Genomic DNA, 24,600 nt, shown 5'->3' with positions numbered 1-24,600 from the left:
GATTGGTATATGATATTCGGCCTTCCGAAATTTGAGTGAATTCTATACCTATTTTTTATATTTATAAAAAAAGGTAAAAATGCAAAAATAACCGCGTAACCTTTTCCTGTCATAATTTTGAACGCTTAGAACTCAGTCATTTGTTGATGGATTTATATAATTTAACTACCAATCGATTCGAAAACATTCAACTTAAACTTATGCGGTAGTGTCATTTAAGTATTTTAATTGCATACCATTGAAAAATTGAATTGAGTTGACCTATGTTTTCACGAGCCAATGACAGTCGCAGTGAATGATGTCAAACTCTCGTCCGAAAACACAAAAGGGAATCTATAAATATATGCCCGAATACATTTCTGTTTTAGTTTACCCATGGCTTATTTTGATTCTCCGGTAACTAGCAGGCCAACTTAGAATTATCGGCGATAGAACCTAATTTGAAGCGCTTGTATCGCTGTGATTTATTGATAAATTTTCCTCATTTAACTTGATTCGAAACTGTTGAAAAATGTTTTAATTTGTCAACGGGTAGTTTGCATACTGTAATCTCCATTTACATACGAACCACACGGTGGCGCGCAAATAAATTCAGTATAAAGTTGTGCTATGATGATGATCATAGATAATTCTTTTTCAATAAATGTGGCTAAATACAAAGAACTATCTCTCAGCATAATGCCTCAGACCCTATTATTAAACCAAACAATAATCGGGTAACCTAATTGATGTATAAAGCATAATATTTTGGTCGATTCTTGCTTCCAATAATCTTATAGAAGGGATCGAGACTAAGTGTAGCAAAAATAATGCAATGAAAATCGTTATGCAGTATCGATTTGCTGTTGTTCCATCAGTAATAAAACGCTACAAAAGATTCGGAACTTAGTACAAATAAGTTGCACAAACTCACATATACACTGAAGTCTTTTTTTATGCGAATTTACGTACCGCATAAAAAAACGCATTAAAAACCGCATAACTCCGAAACTTCGCATAAAAACAAAACCGCATAACTCCGAAACTTCGCATAAAGAATACGCAGAAGGGAAACCGCATAACTCTGAAAATTCACATAAAAAAACAGCATAACATAACTCTGAAACTTCGCATAAAAAACCGCATAACTCTGAAAATTCGCATAAAAAAGTCGCGTAAAAAAACCGCATAAAAAAGACCGCATAAAAAAGACCTCAGTGTATAGAATTATCAGATGCAATAAAATACAGTATTAGAGATAAACTCGAGACAAGCTGATCTGCGATTTTACATGTATCATTTAAATCCTTACTAAACTCGGGTTACCGCCAGTTTCAGTTAAATTATCATTTACATCAAAACATCAAGTGTCTTATCACTACATGCGTTGTAACAATGACTATGTTCGTTCATGTAATAATAAAATCAAGTTACAATATGAACAAAATTAAGGAATTTGGTAGCGTATGCATTGGTCCCTCATATGCAAAAGTGAAAATCAATTAAAGTAACAAAATATGTTCTGCGGACTCCTTCCTTGTATTGCTGCCATTCTATTTTCAGACACTTTCCGAAGATTATCGACGCTTTTTAACGAAGGATCATTAAAATTACACTATTACTGAGTTTATTGGTTGACGGTTATTCAAATTTTTCACATTCACATTTTTCGATCAAAATGTTTAAAATCTTCTCTAATCGCTGTTTATAAAATGATTAGGTTTGTACGTTCTCTGTCTTGATAATTATGATGATATAAAATCGTTTCATTTGTCCAGATTTATATCTCGAGGTTGTTCGTATCCAAAATTGTTCTCTTAAGTAACTTTGAAATCATCATAATTGACTTTCATTTAAAGGATATTTTCCGAAAAATTTCAAATGTAAAATTTTGTTGAAGGCATCAAAATAGAGTAGAATCAATTGTTCTGAAAGAATCTAATTGTCATTTTGATCATTCGCCAAAACTGTAAACACTAAAAGTAGAGTAAGTTTGTAATGTGTGACTTTTAGTGCATCCATCATCATCTTTATTTTTTGTATTTATTATGGGTACCTTAGAATTATTTCATTTTTATGTAATCGTGTCTTGCATACAACCCTCTAATTTTTTGCTCTTGAAATTGGTTCGTTTTAAGAACGTAAGCAAAAATATTCCCATGTTTTGAAGCGGAAGGAATTGCAAACAAATTATCGTTGAAACAATATGCTGTTTCGACAAGTACGATATATGTAGGTGCATAAGCCTTGGTTTAGTGACTACCTGAGAATTCCAAATCGTCATAGCGAACGCCATCATTTTCGACCATATTTAGACTACCTGTAATCTTTGGATCGAATCACGACATTTCTATTTCTATATCTCTCTCTGTCTTTGTAGGATTATCAATTATAATACTGCATATGAAATGATACCATTCATCAATTCTTTACCACCGTTTCTTGTGACCGAGAAATGATGAGTTCATTACGATGAAACTTTTAACTCTTTCCTTCTAGCTTCCGTTGAGTGCTGGGTCTGTTGTTAGTTTTCATGAATGTTTCAAGTTCAAAACACTACTACAATCCTATCTTGAAAGTAAAAACATGGGCTTTTAGTACGGTAAGATAAAAAAATTGTATTTTAGGCTTACATAATGTTATTTTCTTTATTCCACTTTAGTTAATGCTTCTAATATGTTGAACTGATCTTATTTTTATCGCTTCATATCTTTCAGATTCTTACAATAACCTGCCAAAACATTGATTTATCTGTGACATACCGATGATCTTATCTACTGTAATAGCTTCGCTGATTTATGAACGTCATTCACGGATATAACGCTCACAACACTAGACTATCTTATCATTATACGATGCCAACGCAACGACAGGAACCCGACGGATCCTATCGCGATTGTTAGTTCACCTGGAAGATTTTCCGTTTAGCCGAAAGAGGCGCTTATCAGTACTGAAGAAGCAACCGAAAGTACCTACTACATCCACCTCACGTGAAGTGTCGAGACGCGCTCTTCAAGTAGCACCATCAGCGATAGTGGCTCTCTGTATATCCCCATCAATTTGGGTTTTCGCGTGCTCTCTCTCTCTCTTTCTCGTATGGTGGAGCTGCTCCACCGGAGTGGTGCCGGCATTTATTATTTGTTCAACCACTCAACAGAGCGTGTTTGTGTTTGTGAGTAAACGGAAACGTGAGCGCAGTACGAATAAATATACACGCTGCTGGTCGCAAGCCAACAGTCCAGTGCCGGCCGTGAATGAATCCAGTTAAAATAGAGTGTCTTACAACCGTTCCTGCTACTGCAAGTATCCCCGGTTTCTGGAGAAAAAAAATAATTTGTACGAAGAAAGCAAAGGAATCAAACGAAAATACACTTAGCCTTTTCCTTGTTAATATACATCCATTAATTAATACTCGAAAGCAAACGTCGCGACAGGAAGCCCAGGAAAGGATTGTTACGAAAATTGTATGAACAATTTCTGTAAGGAGTTGATATTTTCTAGTGCGTGATACGAAAGGCTTTAGTTTGGGAGTGAATAATTGATTACAGTGAAACTAGTTTGTACAGTACCCAACTCCGCGATAGTGCAAGTAAATTTCGTCAATTCAAAATGAAGGATATCATCGCTTGTAGAAATCTAATCAATAAGGATACTATCTATAAGGACGTTGTTATAATTGGTAAGTAACGTCTAGAATGATCATCTGTAGCTTAGAGTATAAAATATACTTCGGTCGATGAAATAAGCTCATGGGACAAAGTTGCAATGTCATGCCAATGAAATCGTATACGAATCGAAACGCGTTCATTCATGAAGGCCGTGCAAAACGTGCTTTCAAGTCATGTTGGTTCACGAAACGCTTCTCGAATCACTTGGCGAGTAGAGCTGTTCTGTTTGTGATTGCGGATATGATTAGCTAAGATCCTTTCTCTAACTTCAGGTTAGTGTTTATGTTATACAGCAATTAAGATAGGTGTTGTAAACTGATTGAGAATGGCTTTATTCAGTGGAATTCGATTCAGGTTTTAGCACCTGTAAGGGCATCCTTTTTTCTTTTTTTTTTTTCTAAAAAACCCACATAACAAACAAATTAAAAAATCTCATGAATTAGCGATTCTCTTTTTCGCTGCCTAATCAATGTCCTTAAACTCGTATGTCAAACTGCGATTTTTGGAAATCGTCGGTTCTACGTTAAACTCATCTATCTTTAAAAAAAACACTCATTAGAGATTTGAGAAGCACCAGACCACTGATAACATCAGGACGAGTAAACACTGGAAGCACTAAAATTTTCCTGCTCTGATTAAATTGTCAGTTTTAATTATTGTAATTGCGCAGTTCCAATGACATAAATCTCGGCTAGAATATGTCCATCACAATAGTTCATCCATCAAGTGATATGGATATACCAGACAGGTGGCTATTGAACATAATGGAATTCCCACGTAAATGGGGCTTGATATTGAGTAGAATTTGTCACGCAGTTGGTGCGCTTCTGCAAGCTCACAGACTGATTCGAAGTTGATTACCAGACCCCCAACAGAGCGATAAGATAAATCGAATCCGATAAGTACAAAGCGCGGTGCTCACAAACGAATGATGATTCCACGGAAAAAGGGCTTTGATATTCAACTATGGAAAAATTTTTGATTGATGACATGATACTTTATCATTTTTTTAAATCTTTTACTAATGTGTTCATAGTATACAGATAAGGTATCAGATAATACTACTACTATTAGTGATTTCATGTAATTACTGTTTGGCTCTGTAGCAACACTAATCATGACTTTGCAGGAAATTACGTTTCAAATATATCTAATGTTCAGTGTAATAATTGAAGCTGTTGAACAATCTTTTAGCAGTCTCCTATAAATCTTTTCGAAAGAACACGGGAGTACTAACTAGATAAAACCTTTTATAATCCACCTAGTTCTTAACGATGCCTTTCTCATATTACTTATATTTTCAAAAATATCACTAGAAGATTTTGCGTAGAATGTTTTTTTTTCAATCCTAAATAAAATAAGAAACTTTCTTTGGGTGTAAACTAACATAACCTTTTCAATTTGTAAACAGTTTTGTCAAGTTAATAAGAATTTTTCTTTATTTTGCATCGCCGCACTAAATGATTAAACACACTTTATCCTATAGTTCTGAAACCGGAAGTCGGATTCGGATGAAATTAAACAGCAACCTATGAGACTGTATGAACTTTTATTTGAGCCTGTTTGTGAAAATCGATCAAATCATCTCTGAGAAAACTGAGTAAGTCTCATTTTAAACCTTTTGACCACTATTTCCGGTATTTCTGGAACCTGGAACTTGGAACCAGTATAGCCGAAGTCGGTTCGTTTAGTAAGTAACTAATATAGCATACAAATTGAATCAGTTTTGAGCCACATCTAGAAGAATTTTACCCTTTTCTACATCGCCGCTCTAAATGACGATGTGCAATTCAATAGCAACCTATGGGACTACGAGTTTTTTTTTTATTTTATGAGTGACATTATTTGACACATACTCACACCCACACATACATACACAGACATTTCTCAGCTCGATGAAATGTGTCGAATGGTGTAGAACACTTAGCCCGCTGGACCAATTTACACTAGTCAATTTTTCAAGTGGTTACATAAACTTTCTATATCAGAAAGACAACAAGTGTACTTTTATAGAAAAGCAACGTTATCTTGTAATAACACTAACAAGTAGGTACAAATTGAATAAAAGAATTAGAAATTCACATATTTTTCGTCTGAAAATATTAATTTTAATGTGGCTACCTTGCACGTTATACGAAATTGAACAAAGCACGCTGCGAACGGAGCAAAGCCGCACGCACCGCTGCGTACTGGTTTTGCATCGTCATTTTGAATGTTTTGACACTCATCGCCTTATAATTTCGGAACCGGAAGTCGGATCAGGATGAAATTTCACAGTATCTTTTAAGACAATTAGAGCTTTAGTTTGAATCATGATTCGTGAAAATCGACTTAACCGAGGCTGAGAAATCGAAGTGAGTTTCGTTTTTGGAGATTTTCTTCACTATTACCGGTGCTTTCGGAAGCGGAAACCGAAGGACTAGTAGTCTTAAAGAAGTTTTATATATGCACTAACTAACAAGATCTGCCAACCAGATGAATTTAGCAATAAGTTTTATAAAAATTTGCACCTAGTTTCGCTATCGTTTGTGGAAAAGTACTCATGAAATTGAAAATTTTCACTAATCGCACTGTAATACCGGAACCGGAAGTCGGATCTGGATCATTTTTTCGGGGACTTTTTTTATTCGCTTCTTAGTTTATGGAAATCGGTTAATAAATTTCCGAGAAAATTGAGTGCACATTTTTTGATAAGTTTGCACACATTTCCTTGTAATTTCGGAACCGGAAATTGGAACCAAACGAAATTCAGGAACTTTGTATGGGACTTTAAGACCTTCCATTTGAATCTAAGTTCGTGAAAATCAGTTCAGCCATCTCTGAGAAAATTGGGTGACATAATTTGTCACACACACACACACACACACACACACACACACACACACACACACACACACACACACACACACACACACACACACACACACACACACACACACACAAACACACACACACACAAACACACACACACACACAAACACACACACACACACACAAACACACAAACACACACACAAAAAACACACACACACACACACACACACACACACACACACACACACACACACACACACACACAAATACACATTTTGTGATGTCGACGAACGGAGTCGAATGGTATGTGACACTCGCCTTGGTTGTAAAATTTCACAGCGATTGCATAGCCTTTCTATATGAGAAAGGCAAAAACTTGAATGGTACTCATAACATGTATTCTAGTAAACAAGTCTGTCTATTGGTGGCCCTACTTTGTACCGATATCAAATGAAACATGCAAACTATTAAATATTGTATTTGATTTCTTCGCGTTTCGCCTTCGGCTCATCAGTACTTAAAGCAGTTCAAATTAAACCGCCATCTCCGCCTAACAGTTCATTTTGAACCGCTAAGCAGACGCAAAGTCCACACTATTTATGTGACCCTTTAAGAATATGACACTAGGTGCCTTATCCTATCTGACGTCTCGGACGAAAACGAGTGACGACTGACTACTGGCCGCAACAGAAACGCGAAGAAATCGAAACTAAATATGTACTTTATGTACAAACCAAAAAAACCTTAAATGTACAAATATTATATATTAGTAGACGTAGACGTCGCTTTCGTCGTCGAAAATCGGGAAAAAGTCGGAAATTTGGTTTCACCGGAATAAAATAGAGAATTTTAGTGCAAAACCAGGAAAAATATTACTAGCTCAAATTTGAGTAATAACTTTCAAAATCATGATTTTTTTACTCAACAAGTGAAATGTAGGAGGCAAGAAGTTCAGCAAAAATGTTGAAACAGGCGGGAAGTTCAGCAAAAATGTTGAAACAACTTAATTTTGTTTTCATAAATACGTTTATTTCAAGGGCAATATACATAAGCTTTTCTTCGCCGTGGTGGCATCCACAATACAATACTTTAAACCTAATACATTTCGAATATCATATTAGTATGTTGGTATTCATTAGTTAATCTAAACACCAGCATCTTCTCGGCTGATTTCGTAAAGTTTGATTCGTAAATTTTGAGCATTTCACTGAATATAAATTCAAATAGAAATACTTCAACCAACCGAAAAGAGATCTTTGCGAAGCACCTCCCACGTGTGAGGAACGAAGTCGGTTCTGTTGCGGTTCTGTTGCGTTTTACTTGAACCTACACTTAACAAGTTGATATTCAAAAAAAAATCCTGTAATAAAATAATATACAAAATTCCTCTTTTTTTTCTTGATGGGACTTTCCGATTTTCTTTCCGGGTGTTTAGATGAAAAATTTTGATTTCAAAGTTTTTTAATGTAAAGGTGACAGTGTAAAGAGCGGTAATTCTGTTAAAAATTGTTCAAAAAATTTCACTTGTTGGCAAATGTCTAAATATCCCCAATTTTTCGGTTCCGAAAGTACGGGAGAGCCGAATTACAGCTTAACCTATTTAAAGACATTAGCAAAACTTCAATGGAAAATAATAGTTCAGTGCAGTTCTAAAAATGACCAGTAGGAAATGTGACAAAACCTGAATCGATTTGCTTCGATTCGGATGAAACTTTTTACATGGTAAACTTTTTTACTCGGATAGAAAGACCGATTCGATTCAAGACTGATTGTTAAAAAGAGCGAATGCATTTTTGCCTGTCCTTTCTTCAAATCATTATTACCCTGAAACGGAAACATGTTCTAAATGTTTTCGTAATTTTTTATGTTACATTGATTAACTCAGTGGCCAAAAATTTCGATTTATTCATCATCTCAACATTTCTAGACTATTTTTGTTCTACGAATTTTCTCAACCCTCAAAAACCGCTTCAGTCTCAGCGATGACCTCATCATTCGATGCAAATTTCCTCTTTCCAGCAAGTTTCTTTCTTAAGTCGTTAAAAAAACATAAAATTAGTATCTGAGGGCCAAATCTGGAAATATGGTGGATGCGATAGCGACTCGAAATTCAATCCATGGAATTTAGCCATCGTAAGTTGTTTTTGATCAGCTATGAGAAAACGTGGCATCATGCAAATTTGTGACAATACTTCCTTTTGATATCTTTACGATGTCAGCTATCTTCAGTATACCAGTCAATCATGGTTGATGTGCTTGCAGCAGAGTCGTGGTTACACCTATCAAGCCATGTCTATGCTTGCATAGTTATTTTTATCAACACACAAAATTCTTTTTTCTGCATTGTTCTTATTATAAAAACAAATGAGTCACTGGAAGCACAATAACTAACACACTAATGAACCGAATGTCATGAAATTTCGACTGAAGGGTGTTTCTTTTGAACATTTTTTAGTGACGCCATCTGTCTGTCAGACCGAGGATTTATTAACCCACGTGTTCGTATCTAGCAGTAAATTTTGCTCATACTTCCTTTCTCTTTCTCCATACCTTTCTAATAGAAGTATCAGTTCTCGAGATGTTTTGATATGTAATTCAGAGTACCCATTTGCCTTCAGATAGGGTATAGCGCTTAGCTTAATATTTAATGTTATAATGAGTGTATCGAAATGTAGTTAGCAACATTGATTATTGAATAAAAAAGCGAAAACAAAAACATATTTTGACATCAGATTTCGATATATTGTAGAAAAATTACATTTTTATGCATTTCACTGATTATATTGAAGAAAATCCTAGTTTCTGTGAAACGCTCGCACTTTGGACTTGACATTCTTCATTAAATTCTGCACAGTTACTTTTGTGACTTTCCTGGTGGCAGCTGTTTTTTTAACTCCTGCATGTTTTGGGACACTGTACCTTCCTTCCGAAAGTGTCGCTTGACAATTGCCTAATACCTTTCAATTGGCCGAAGATCCGGGCAGTTCGGTGGGTTGATGTCATTTTCCACGAATTGCACATTATTTTTTGACAACCACTGTAGAACGGAGTTGGCGTAGTGAAGCCAAATCCGGCCATAAGAGAGGAGGAACCTTATACTTTCTGTACAGCATTCTGTTCTTCAAACATTCTTCCTCGTACACCTTGGCGTTAATTGTGCCCTTCGTGAAGAAAATCGACGACCGCAAACCACAGGTACAAATTGCTTGCCAGACCTTCTGCCCAAACTTTTCCATCGCCACCGTGGTGTCAGCGTCGTCCAGGTCCTGGTACACTGATTTCGTATAATATTGCGGTCCGGGCAACGCTCGAGAGTCTTGGCGTAGGTTTCGTTGTCGATCAGGATGCATCCGTTTTTATTCTGTAGAATTATACAGTTTTCGCGCTCTTGTTTTGGCCTGAACTTGCTGTACCAGGGACTTTTTCGGCACCTTCTGTTTCTTGTACGTTTTCAGGGAGTTCCGAACTTTGATCCATGGAACCATCCCGATGCTGGTGTTGAACTTCTTAGGCAAATCCCGCGTCGACGCCGATGGGGTTTTCCTGATGTACTCAACCACTTTTAAGGCTGGCTGGGACCCTTTTTCCTACCGGATCGGGGCAAATCCTTCATGGAAAGGGTCTTACCGAACTTCTCGATAATATCTTTGACACTGGTGTGGTGCACTTTCACCCGTTTTGCAATTTCGTAGTACGTGACACCACTTTCTGAGCACCAAGTGTGCAGAATTTTCTTTCGCGTTTCCGGAAACGAAACCAATCGATTGCGCAGCTGTTATTGACATGAAAACAAACATGTCACTGTAAAAACACGCTGCAAAAAATTAAGCCATTTCAGAGTAATAACTGTTTGAATGTTGCTAACTACTTATCGATACACTCCTTATATGTTAACGATGTGTCTGCTTAGAAGTTTAGGTTTACCTTTTAGGGGGCAATCGCAGTTCAATTATAACTGCAGTCTTGCTACAATAGGTGGTAGATAAACATCATACATCATACATCATACATCATACATCATACAATCGCAGTTCAATTAAAACTACTAATGTACTGATAAGTCGAAGACGAAAAGTGAAGGAAATTAAATGAAAAATGTGCGTTTCCTTTGTAAGCAATTGCACCTCAATGTGAATTTTTCGGTTAGTAGTAATTTCAAAAAATTTAAAATAATTCTATTTTTACCGTAACTCTAAAGCCATATATTCTATGAAATTAACACATCAGCAACGACAGGTTTACTGGAATGGGTGGTGGAGTTGCCATTTTTGTTCAACGGCAAATTAAACATCGAATTTTACCTTCTTTCAATACTAAAGTTATTGAAAGCTTGGGAATCGAAGTTGAAACCATTCATGGAATTTATTTCATCGCTGGAGCATATTTCCCATTCCAATGCACCGGCGAACAATTAAATTTCTTTAAAGGCGATATGCAAAAACTCACAAGATATCGATCGAAATTTTTCGTAATAGGGGACTTAAATGCTAAGCATATCCAGTGGAATTGTAGGCAAAATAACAGTAATGGTAAAATACTTCATAATCAACTCTCAACTAGGTTACTTCACAGTTCTTCATCCCAGTAATCCTACTTGTTTCTCTTTCGTGAAAAACCCGTCTGCAATTGATCTGGTTCTAACGGATCGAAGTCACATTTGTAGTGAACCGATTACACATGCTGACTTCGTTGGAAAGTCTGAATGTTACAGGAAGATGATCTGAGTATCTTCCTGTAACATTCAGACTTTCCAACGAAGCTATAATTAATCCAATTAGTTCTATATTCAGCTATCATAGAGCTAATTGGTTGGATTAAAGATCTCACATTGAAAATCATGTGCATCATGAAACTATTCTAGAAAATTATGCGGACATCGACACAGCAATAGATAATTTGGATCATTACATTATCGAAGCTAGAAATCTTTCAGTTCCCAAAGCTCAAACTAAATTAAATTCTCCTATCATCGATGACAATCTTCAACTGCTCATTCGGTTGAAGAATGTTCGTCGACGACAATATCAACGTTCTCGTGATCCTGCTATGAAAAACATAGTTAGAATTTACAAAAAGAAATTTAACATAGATTTACTCTTTTGCGAAATGAAAATTTCGCTAATGAAGTTGAACAAATTAAACCATATTCTAAACCTTTCTGGAAACTTTCTAAGGTTCTTAAAACCTCAGAAACCAATTCCTGCTCTCAAGGAAGGAAATCAAATACTTCTTACAAATGGCGAAAAAGCTCAAAAACTTGCTCAGCAGTTCGAGAGTGTACACAATTTTAATTTGAACGTTGTGAGTCCTATTGAAAATGAAGTCTCACTGAAATATGATCATATTTCAACCCAAGTGTTATCACACGATGACATTATTGAGACGAATTTTGACGAAATTAAATCAATTATTAGGAAACTCAAAAACATGAGGGCTCCTGGTAATGATGGAATTTTTAATATTCTTATTAAAAATCTTCCCGATGTTGCCTTGAGACTCCTGGTTAAAATTTTCAACAAGTGTTTTTCATTAGCTTACTTCCCAAAAAGATGGAAAAACGCTAAAGTAATTCCTATCCTAAAACCTGATAAAAACCCAGCAGAAACATCAAGTTATCGACCAATTAGCTTACTTTCTTCTATCAGTATACTTTATGAAAAAATTATCTTGTTGAGAATGATGTCTCATATAAATGAGAATTCAATTTTTTACCAGAACAGTTTGGATTTCGTCATGAACATTCAACTATTCATAAACTTGTAAGAGTAACGAACATGATAAAAGCAAATAAATCTTCTGGGTTATCCACTGGAGTTGCTCTTCTAGACATAGAAAAAGCATTCGACAGTGTTTGGCACAAAGGTTTAATAGCAAAAATGTCTGATTTCCAGTTTCCTATTTATTTGATCAAAATGATTCAAAATTATTTAATTGATCGTACTCTTCAGGTTAGCTATCAGAATTGTAAATCTGAATAGCTACCCGTACGAGCCGGTGCTCCGCAGGGTTCGAGCGTAGCTCCAATCTTGTATTTATAATATTTTCACTTCTGATCTTCCAAATCTACCCGTTGGTTGTCAGAAATCGCTATTCTGTGACGACACAAGTCTGTTAGGCACAGGTAGAAATCTAAGAGTGATCTGCAGTCGCCTACAAAGAAGTTTAAATATTTTCAGTGATTATCTGTCAAAATGGAAAATTAAACCAAATGCAGCAAAAACGCAATTAATTATCTTTCCTCATAAGCCAAGAGCTTCTTTTCTTAAACCAAACAATAATCACATTCTCAAATTGAATGGCTTAGAATTGACATGGTCTGATCAAGCCAAATACTTAGGTTTAACGTATGACAAAAACTCACTTTCAAGATCACATTGTAGGAATCCAGGCAAAGTGTAATAAATATATTAAATGTTTATATTCTCTTATAAATAGAAATTCCAAGCTCTGTCTTAAAACAAATTGTTAATTTATAAACAAATTTTCAGACCAGCCATACTTTATGCAGCACCAATTTGGTCAAGTTGTTGTTCCACCAGGAAGAAAACGCTTCAAAGGATTCAGAATAAAATTCTGAACATGATTTTGAAGCGTCCTCCCTGGTTTAGTACAAATGAGTTACACAGACTCACAAATATAGAACCATTAGATGTAATGTCACATAATATTATAAGCAATTTCCGACAAAAATCGATGCAATCTTCAATTGAATCGATTCGCTCTCTGTATTAGTTAGTAAGTTAGTATATAAGTTCCTTTTCCCCATTACACAATACAAGTAGGCTTAGAATTTTCCCTACACAAAAATCTCAGAATTGCGGAAGCAAATGATGTCCTCATGGTAACAACCAAATCAGATATATAATAGGGCTGAAAAGTCACCACTTGTGACTGAACACTCAATTTAAATCTTAATAATTTAATTTTAACTCATATTTCAATAAATTGTTATTTAAAAAAAACACATTAGCAACTCTGCAAGGTAGTACTGTATAATCTTCGCTTTTCACATGTTTCGTAGCTAAATCTGATTGGCTTTCATAGAGACTTACAAAACTGCTTTATGCAAATGACTAAAAATTGTATCAGTTGTGGGGGATTACGAAATTAGCTGCAATTGCTCACCGATTGATAAACGTCAGTCTATGTGCATGTGTGGTTGTTATCTAAATATCATTATTCCAGCAAGTCATGCAGAAAAAACGCGACCGTTGAGCACGAGAACGCAAAAGATAACGATCACATAATCGCCCATGCTCAGTTGTAATAAAATTTACCTTTTATTTTCGTTGGCTTAATCACAACGTTTCCATTTTAAAACGCAGTTAATTCAGTTCCATGAGGTCACTGATAAGCATTGAAAGAAGAGCGTGCCCTTTTGAACGTACAAACATTGTAGATCAACTTACTCATTCAGTTATGGAAGCCGAATGAAACCTTAAATTGAAGAACAGATTGTCTTTGTGATCGCTATCCAACTATCATGGAATTTTGGTTCATGATGATAAGAGATTTTTTATTATGAATCATGTTTTATGTTTTAAATATTGAAAAAAAAAATTAAAATATAATTGAAGAATTTCACTGTAACTCGTAGTCAGAAGTCATTTTTCTGCTTCACGAATCAAATGTGTAAATGTCAAACCTAATCGATTGCCCCATTTTTCATCCTTTCCAGTCATGCCATTTCAATCAATAACAACAATGTAATGGCGAATTTTCCCACATTTATAATTGACTGGACAGGCATAATACAATCTAAAGATGGATTCGATTATTAAACAATAACAGACATTCAAAGGTCTTGGGATGCTCCAATAATGGAGCAAGTTATTGTGAGGCGAAATTATCATTATCATCTAGACAATACTGTTTCTAGATTAGTGAATAGAATTTCCGTAAAAAATACTTTATTTTTACAGCAATGTACTAACTGTTATTTATTTTATGAATTCCTACGTGAGTGGAAAAAATGGTTTCCACGTTTTTCAACAATAGCTGTTTTACGAAGACAGTAAATTTTTATCCTAATCCTTGACCCACAAAAAAATATTCTCACAAAACTTCATGTTCTTGTGGCAGCTCGAAACTATTCGCTAGAGCACATAGCAGTTCGAATTGAATACCTGCTTGAAGCAAAGAATCTTACGCTGCGGTGACATTCTAAAATTGTGTTACACAAGTGGAGTTTAACTTCATGTCGGCTATGTTGAGACAAGAGCAATAGAATAAATTTTGATTGCTATATACATTGACGTGAACAAAGAAAAAAATTTTGTTATGTACAAATAATGATTAAAAATCATCAATTTCCTCTACAATCAAATTCACCGTCACAACCAAAACCACCTACTACATCTCAATCCGCTACTGTGATCGTGTACAGGCACGTATCGGTGGGTTCACTGACACCACTACCGACTTGCCGAAGTCAACAGGAATTCCCTCGTGACGACATGGTGTGCGCCCGTTCGCGTGAGAATATTGGAAAGCTTGCTCGCGCTGATTGTTCATGGGAGGTTCGTTGTGTCTGAATGAATGAAGTCGGTAAACAGACATTTTTTTACTGTCCGTAATGTATACGAACTGACATGTGACTTTTTGTACTTAGCCGTTGATTGTTGATAAGGCGGAGGCGCAACTTAGACGGTATAGAAATAAATACCACAAGCGGCCACCACTGATAAGCGCCGGTTATGGCTAATGATAGGAGCATTTTTTTTATTCGGTGTGGCTGTTTTCTTCGTTGCCAACCAGATAATCCTGTATTAATGCGACTTAAAGTCAAGCCCGAAAAGATTGCATAATCCGTATGTTTATTTCAATTTTGCGTACTTCAAAGACGCGCGGAATGATGTTGTGATTATTAAATATTTTGAACCCCGAGAAAAAATCGTTCATTTTATATGTAATCCTCTATAAATATCAATCAGATTCTTGATGTGAAAATTTATATTAGAGACCTTGTTTTGTTAGAATTTCATATAAAGCGTGCTTCAGATAGAATTGGAACAAAAACAGTTGCCTGTATTTCAGTTATTTATTATTGAATTGATGATCTTTTTTTATACAAATGTAGCGTTTTCTTCATACTTTCAAGAAAAAATACGGATAAAATTATTCGTCACGGTTTTGAAGGAATTCTCGAATTTTTCCTGTAACACGGCTCATTAGGCGGCGCACACCGTCTTCGTCCATCGTTTTAGCTATCTTATTCCACCAGATCGTCATCTGATTGATGTCTTTGACAACATTTCCCTTTGTCTTGAGTCTCCTCTTCATGATTGCCCAGTATTTCTCAATAGAGCGGAACTGGGGGCAGTTGGATGGGTTAAGGTTTTTCGGAACAAACTGGACCCCTTTCTCTGCATACCATTCTTGAACGACTTTGCTGTAATGACAGCTAGCCAAATCTTGCCAAAACATTACGGGATTGTCGTTGAAATTCGTTCTCGACAATCTCGCTTCGTCCAACAGGTGCACTGAAAGAGAGTGCAATGAGAATGGAAACACGCTCATAAAGACCATATTCACTGAGGATTCAATCATTTCATTTTTTCGCACTCGTTGCACTCTCTTTCAGTACGCCTGTGGCATGACGCGAGATTGTCGAGAACTAATTTCAACGACGGTTAGTCCACGTCATACCAATACATACGCGAGCCTGGTGCTTCCGTTCAGTCCGTCCTCGGTACCGTCGTAATGGCAATAGGAATTGGCTTTTAGTGTAGTATTCATGTATCGACATAAAGGTTATGACATGAAAATTTTTGAGAAATTATGTGAAATGTGAAATCATCATGGCTCCAACATAAAGTGGCGTTCGGATAATCTTTGACATGGATCAAAAGTCGCGAATTCATTCATTTATTCTATTTTGAAATGATTGATGTGCAAGTATCAATTGATAGTTACTGGTATCGAAACTCTATTGCCTTTTGATACATTGTATCGATTCCCAAAATTTCGGTATCCCGATACCCTAGGTATCGATACTTTGCCTTCCGAGTACCATCCCTAATCTGTAGTGAAGACCAGTTAGAAGCATTGCAAGAGCTACCAATGCATCCCTAAAAAGTTCAGAACAAATTGGCTCAAATGGCACGTTCCCCTTGATAATTGGAGATTTGTGCCTTCCCTAAAAAGTTACTGTTTGGTGTGGATTATGGGCCGGTGGTATTATTCGTGAAATACCGTTGGAGAGAGTGTGCGCAAATTGGACCTTGTGCATGTGCTATCTAAAGCGGTGCCGCGGCCAACATACATGAAATCATCTTCAAAAATTAAATTATATCGATTGTTCTTTCGGTTTTGATAAAGATTTCATCAATTTTCACCAACTTTTTGTGTTTTTTTTTTTGAAAATCAAATCCTATACCTATTAAAAAATCATCCTTAAGTAACTGTTAATCAAAATCAACAATTTAACGACTTGTGTTGCCAGTTCCAAACATTTTTAAAACGATTTCGTTTTGACGTTACCGGTTACTGAGGGGCAGGTCGCGTCATCGGTTGTAAACTTGAACACATGTCTGTGTGCTCGGTACCAAGGTAGGACGCGAAAAAAAATCACTGCATTCAAAATTCGATTTTGCAACACGATTTGCTTCGCCGATTCAATGTTTTCATCAGTAACAGATGTTGTTGGGCGGCCAGGGATCTCATCATGATCCAATCTTGTACGACCACCTTTGAAGCGTTTATACCACTCGTATGCCTGTGTTTTCCCTAGACACGATTCACCAAAGGCCTTTCCTAACATTTTCAACGTTTCGGAACACTTAAATCCATTTGCAACACAAAATTTGATGCACGCACGTTATTCTAAATTTTCATCCATTATAAAAATCGCCACACGAAAATTGTTCAACTTCTTTGTATAGACGCCAAACAAAAACTAATCGTACAATATGCGTCAAAATTTGACAAAATGTGTATAAAAATGTTGCCAACGTTGAGAGAATAGAAGTTTACCGATTGGACAAGCGCGGGAATTTTAAAACAAAAATTCCGGTTCTTTTTTGTTCATTAGGTATACAGAATAGGTATTAAATTCGCTCAAACTTTAGAAAAAATTTCCGAGGCCGTGTGTGTGTATGTGTGTGCCTGTATGTGTGTTGTCAACAAAGAGGTCGTGATCTCAGAGATGGCTGGAGCAATTTTGATCAAACTAGTCGCAAATGAAAGGTCTTCCCGTCACCCTGAACGCTATTGAATGGTTTTGAGATCGGATGTTTACTTTTTGAATTGTACGAAGTTTTATGTCAACATTTTCTCAATTGACCTTGAAAACAGAATATTATTTTAGACTTAGATTCCGCACGGTAATAGCTATCCAACAAGCCATAGATTGTCAATATCCGTTCATTTTTAACGAAGATATCAATATTATTGTGTCCCCCTATTCCAGTAGTAAGAGTTTTGAGCGCTGAATGACAAAGTTATGTTTGGGAGTAACGTGTACAGCATATTTTTTCATGAAATTTTGCCTCGGACCGATTTTAGCACGGTTCGTTTTTGGCAACATAATAGTTTTAATATGTCACATGTAAACCAGATAATGGCAGCATTTTCAAGTTGAAAGCAACTCCATAATTATATTGATTTAAACTACTTACAGCAATAAATGCTGGAAGAACATAACACTCATATACCATTCGAATCAGTTCGTCGAGATCAGCAAATGCGTGTGTGATCAATAATTTCACTCAATTTTCTCGGAGTTTATTCAACCGTGTTCTACAAACTCAGATTCCTATGAAAAGTCGTATGCTCCCAAACAAGGTTCCTGAATTACGTTTGGATCCGACTTTTTAGTCAGATCTAACTTTCGGTTTAGGGGATACAGGGTGATTAGTATGAAAATGTCCATTTCACATAAATTTATCAGGTTTATCGGGTTTGTAGATTTGGATAGTCGATAACCAAATAAACTTATTTCAGTTTTAGCGGAATTCAGTTTTCGATATGAAAGGTACCCGAAAATTCAATTCGCACTACGATTTTTGAAAAAGACTACACTGATTTTCAAACATTTTGAGGCAAATGTAAACTATACAACTCCTCAGGTTTATTTATCAGACTTCGGCTATACCGATTATCCAGTATTGCATAATTTCTCAAATCTCAGTCGTTTTCTCAAAAAAGGCCAAATCGAATTAAAAAAATCAAAGGATTTATGGTCCCATACAAAATTACTGAATTTTATCCGATTATGGAATTACAGGGTGATGGGTTTTTAAAATTCATACCGATATAGAAGATGACAATCCAAAAAAGCTTCAAAGTTGGACACAAAACTATTCACTAATAGTACTGTTGTTGTGCTCTTGAATTCCGCTATGTCACGTCATTACACTCTCACAAAGTCACTATTTTCAAAAAAGTGTATCAAACGTTATAATACAGATACGTAATTCGGAATGTTATTTACATCCTTCTTCAGTGTATCGGTTTTATAAGTTTATTGAAAGAATGCTGCAGTGAAGTTCTTTTTCTACTAACGTAAGTAGGTAAACCTCAAAAAGAACACAAAAAAAATTGAAAAGGAAAAAAACAGGTAACAGAAACTGGAAGGGTTAAGTCTCTTCTATGTTTGTTTTTATATTGGATATGGGTAGTAACTGGAAAAGCCAAGAAGATCTGTTCCCTTGGTCTCGATTTAATAAAGAGATGGAGTTATTTTTGAATATTTCTAAACTTTCTGCTGAATCTAATTTCCATGGATTGGAAATTTGTCTTAAGATTTTTATGTCATTAGTAGTGAGTTCATGATCTTCAAAAAATACATGCTCTGCTACTTTTGACTTGAAGTGATGTGGTAGTCCCTTATGCAATTCTTTGGATACTTTCGCTATTGCTGAGATATGTTCCATATACGAATGTCCAGTTTTCCCTTTGTTTGTCCGATGTATATTTTATCGCAATGAGGACACGAGATTTTGTATACCCCAGACTTTTTCGAATTCTCTGTAGGATCTTTTTGTAGAACCTAGTAAAGTTTTCAATTGGTAGTTCATACTGCTGAAGACTAAATCTAAACCATTTTTTTTAGTTTTAATTTTAATGGGTGTGAAATATTTCGATTGAAGTCCACCGATATTCTTTTAAAATTTTCAGAAGGGAGGGTTAAAGTTGTAAGTAATTGTTTTTTCAACAGTCTTAATTTTTTATCGAAGATGGTTTGAATTGTATGCTCTGGATATCCATTGAACTTTCCAATTTCGAAAATAAAGTTTTTCTCTTTTATCGCACCATCTTTTCTAAGGGGCAAGGATAGCATTCTGCGAATGGGAATGATTAGAAGTATTTGGTATGGCTTCCTATATATTTCGAAAGTTAAGGATTTTGCCTCCCGGACAATAAGAATATCCAAGAAAGGTAAACTGTTGTCTTTCTCTTCCTCATAGGTGAATTTAATATTTTTATGTAAATCATTAATTATTTCTAAGAAGTTCGATAAATTGTTGCGTTTGATGATGCAAAATATATCATCTACGTATCTCCACCAGCGATTATGTAATAATTCCTGCTTATTTAAAAGTTCTTCAAGGTTTGCCATTAATAATTTACATAAAAACGGGGAGAGTGGATTTCCCATTGGTGCCCCTTGTAATTGTTTATAAAATTCCCCTCTCATTTTGAAATAATTTACATCCATGCAAAGCCGAGTTAGGGTAAGATAAGACCGTACTTTGCATTTCCATAAATTACTACTATAATTTTGTTGAAGTAACCAATCTTTCAACAGATTGATTGAATCCTTCACCGGAACACTTGGGAATAAGGCGGTTACATCGAAAGATACCATCATTTCGACATCTTCGATTTCGCCTGAGTTCTGAAGTTGCGTAGCGAATACCTGTGTGTTAGGAACTGATTTGCTGAAGAATTTTTTGGTATAGATTGGAATTCTTTTACTAACCATTTGGAGATTTTTTGAGTTGGGGCCCCTACTGAAGGGCTCAAAACTATTGCAATTCATTCGTCATATTAATTTATGGCCATACAAATCGTTTTAGGTTATGCTGGTTCCTGAATATCGGCACTAGAAGTACCGCAAATAATGACGAAAAACTCTAAAGTGGAACTTACTTCGACATCTCATGGAATGCTCAATCGATTATTACACTTTATATTCAAATTCGTTCCGATTTGCAGTTTCAATATTACAGGGTAATGAGTGAATAGAACTTTAAATTGCCGCTTGAAACGACGGTCATTAAAATAATGTCATGAGAACTAAAACACCGAAGAAAAGCACATGCGGATGATAAAAAAGGTATCATCTCACTGCTAGGTGGATTAAGCACGTTTTTTGAGGAAAAATCGCTCATTGTCGAGCGCTTCTATGAGCTATCCAAAATATGGTAGGAAAAAATTGAGTACTACCCAAATTTCGGGTAATTAACCGATTACTCTAGCATCGCGTAAAACGGATTTTATGATGAATAATTCAGTAGAGTCATTTCTCGCAAATATAATGTTTTGTTTCCAAGCGTGTTACTTCCGAATATAACATTTTGCGACCTCAATTGATCCTGATCAACAACGGAGTGGAAACACACGGGTGGTTCCTAATGCTAATGCTAATATCTGCTGCATAAACTGACATCGCCTTGAGAAGATTTCAAAAGGATTCTATCATGCTGTAATAGAATATAGGAATTTCTTTCGTAAATTATCAATTGTTTGGTATCTTTCGGAGGATGAAAACTGAATGTGCATATTTTTAACACCTACAAATCGTTCAGTACCATTTCGAGGGTGCTGTTTCTGTGGGTTCCATGCTGGTTTTTACCCTTGACACAGTGCACAATTGGTCTATTCCTTATTCCTTTATGCTACTTCCCTTTTCACAAGCAACATCATGAGAAGCTACGGTAGGAAATTGATCCCAAAAATATCTGGTAGTCATTTGAGCCAATTTGTTCTAATTTCAATAGCTTCTTTCCGTGATGCTTGTGAAAATTCCGTGCCAAAACATGTATCGGACAAACATACATTCTTCTAATCGTTTGCTCTGCCTATGGAATTTGCACGATGTGAGCTGTATGCTATTTACAACCATGTTGCTTTTTTTTGGGTTTGATCTATAGCGGAGTAGCGGACGATTAATTAATTACTCTGTTTCTCTGAAAGTGAGAGAATATGAATGTGTATACAACATTTAAAACTAACTAATGATTCCGTTTTATGGCTACTACCACCAAGTGACATTTTTCCCCGAACAGTCATGAAGCAAACTTTCTTCGTGTGTATTTATTGTACCTCGACGTAGTTCCTCCGCCTTTCGGTTGCAACAGAATCTAATGTTATTCTAATCGATTCTACTCATCCAATGAATAAACAAATGGGTATTTTGCCTCCCTTTGCTAGATTTCATCTCGCCAAATGTGTTGTTTGGTACCGGTTCTGGACGAACACTTCCATTGAAAATGCATTCAAATTAACCGCAACTCAATCGTGAACTGCTTGATACTAATCTACGGCTGACATATTGACAAACGTGTATTACTATTCGAAAAGAAACAAAGTGCAAACTCGTTGCAAGTTCATCGCCTTCATGCCGTAGTGCTTTGATAGCAAGCGCCAACAGGGTAACCACGAATCAGTCGAGTGATTTTAATTCAATCATTGTCTCGTAGTCTAATAACACACTCTTTCGTTTGTTTCTTCCGTGTGCACAGGAAATGGACCAAGCGGAATATCGTTATCTTACATGCTGGCAGGCAATTGGCCATATTGGTCACCAGAGCAAATTCAAAAGCATCCGGATGAGCTGCTGCGGGCCCGCCTCAATTATTACGATTCACAGAAGAGTCTGGTAGAGCATGACCTCTTCAGTCTGGCTGACGGACTGGAGGGCCGTAGCACCAACCCGGTGTCACTATTGGTAAGTTTTCCGCTCGACATAAGTTCAACAAGCTTCTTGCGAAGACAGAGTACCCGGGTTGGAAAATTCTTTCATATCTTTGAAAAGTAAAAAAAAAAACTTTTCAAACCAAGTACTCAGTTGAAATTAGATCAATTCAGTATGCATATAGTTTTAAAATTGTCTCAATCTTTCCTAAATTACAGCTCGATAGTCTACAGCATCCCTGTGCTGACCTTGGCATGGAACTGCCGTGCATGGTGGAGTACATGTACCATCCCGAGAAGGAAGTGAGTATAAAACAAGTTGTGTATAATTTTGCTGATAATGAATCTACGTGATGTACAATGTTGTGTGATTTTATGCTAACATCCATTACGATGGGATTTTTCCTTTACTGACGAAGCCTTCCGGCACTCAGCTTGTGATTATTATAGAACCAGTTGCGTTTGCAAACATGTGATTCCACAAATTATTACCTCATCCATTGGATTTGTCGCAAAATTTGTCGTCTCCAATAATCTAACATTGTTTTGCCTAGTTTTGCTAGCAGGGTCAAATTCTTATTGACCTATGTACTCTTGTTTCAGAAGGGTTTTAAAACCGGGATGAGACAACGGCAGCATTTTGATTAGATGATTAGATGATGATAATTGGTTCACTGATCGTGTTTTCGCCCATCAATTCGTTGCCTTTGTTGCTACTGATGGAATCTTCGTTGTGGGGATTTTTGTCTTTTGATGTGGAACACATCTTTATTTTCTATATAGGGGAGCAACTCAAGGAAAAATACACGTAGAAATGTGGTAAGGTTTTAAACACTTACAGCTCAGTATATTTTGTATCAATTGTTAATATTATTTCATTATTTGATTGGAAATATTTCTAAGATTCGATTTGAATGTACCAAGCCACGTGTTTTCAATTATAAATGGTTGAAATTTTGATTAGTAGCGAGCAGTGTCCTATTTTGTCTGCTAAAAATCTCCGGCATATCGGATTTCCGTACCATAGACGACGGTTTTGAAGGAGTAAGCGATATATCCAAAGGAAAGCATCGCTCTGAATGGTCTATCGATGCAAAAGCGAAACTGTTGGAAACACTCGAATTTATAAATAGAAGCGAAATTATAGCTAAGAGCCAATTTAGCAGTTAAAAGTTCTATATGGAAGATCTATAATAGAACAGAAACTGGAACAAACGTGTTCCCAGCAAGCCGTTCTAGTTTTATTTATTCGACCAGTTCTTCTGTCAAATTTAAAACTGGTCTACGATGCCGTTCTATTTTTTGTATATTTGAAACACGAGTAAAACACTGCTGGGGCTGCCAGTTTTCCTTGTTATAAAATCCAGATTTAAATTTTGTAACTGACATAAATTATGCAACTAGAAAAACAACTTAAAACTTAAACTAGAACACTACTGAATATGCCCTAACGTTTCAGTCCTACGCGTAGCGTGCTAGAGGTAGGTTGTTGGTAGGTATAAAAAACGTTCAACGGTGGTCCTTCATTGGTCCAATACGTTGAATCATTGGTCCAATTAACGTCCAATCAATCTTTCAATGGGAGGCCAACAGGGGACCTTCGTTTGCCGATTTTGAAACAGACCGTTGAACCGAGTGCCATTTTTTTCGTTCAACAAACCCGATAAACAGAGGTCCATTGTTGAGCCATCTTTAACATGAGGAGTTGGAGCCCCGTTGGACTAGCAGAATTTCTGAAGTTTTTTCCACTTATTTTTTTAAACTAACACTACATACCTGCACAATACTTCTATACTTCACGTAGAATAACAACAAATTTTCTTTCTATGGAAAGGTAACACTTAATTTTCACACTATTTTTGCATGAGAAAAAACAACAACAAACCGTTCCAGCAAACAGAACGAATATTTCGTGCAATATGTCGTTCAACAAGCGCTCAAAGACCCAGTGAAATTTGTCGACCCGCATAAGTCCGATCATCGGTCCGATTATCGAACCGATTGAGCACGATATGGGGCCGATCGTAGCGCTTTGATCGGTCCGTCATCGGACAATTCTGCGCCATTTGCATCAACCGCGTCGACCTAAAAAAAATTTGTGTTTACATTCTGTATCGCTATAGGAACAGAGTGAAGGAACATCAAACAAGGCATTTTCGAGCCGACGTCTCCCCGATAGGATGTGAAATACATTCTTTTGTTTCGATCATAGAGGCTTTAACTTTAAGGTCATTCGCCTCTTAGGGCCAGAAAAACTCTGGCCCTATGTTCGGAGTTG

The 24,600-nt window shown here is 36.2% G+C and overlaps 1 protein-coding gene across 5 annotated transcripts in view; it reads left to right on the top strand.

Annotated features, from left to right (window-relative positions):
• Positions 1-24,600, top strand: part of LOC131439086 (uncharacterized) — a 141,731-nt gene that overhangs the window by 110,428 nt on the left and 6,703 nt on the right. For 4 of the 5 annotated variants that reach the window (XM_058609689.1, XM_058609690.1, XM_058609693.1 and 1 more), the window contains exons 2-4: positions 2,697-3,658; positions 22,151-22,356; positions 22,542-22,625. In XM_058609689.1, coding sequence (XP_058465672.1) covers positions 3,589-3,658; positions 22,151-22,356; positions 22,542-22,625 — 360 coding nt within the window. In that variant the 5' untranslated portion in view covers positions 2,697-3,588. Of the gene's footprint in view, positions 1-2,078; positions 2,582-2,696; positions 3,659-22,150; positions 22,357-22,541; positions 22,626-24,600 lie in introns of those variants that run through there. The other variant, XM_058609692.1, reaches the window with a different exon arrangement.

Source organism: Malaya genurostris, chromosome 3 (genome assembly GCF_030247185.1).
Source record: "Malaya genurostris strain Urasoe2022 chromosome 3, Malgen_1.1, whole genome shotgun sequence".
Taxonomy (NCBI): domain Eukaryota; kingdom Metazoa; phylum Arthropoda; class Insecta; order Diptera; family Culicidae; genus Malaya; species Malaya genurostris.
Note: the sequence above shows the minus strand (reverse complement) of the source record. Positions and strands in the feature narration are given on the sequence as shown.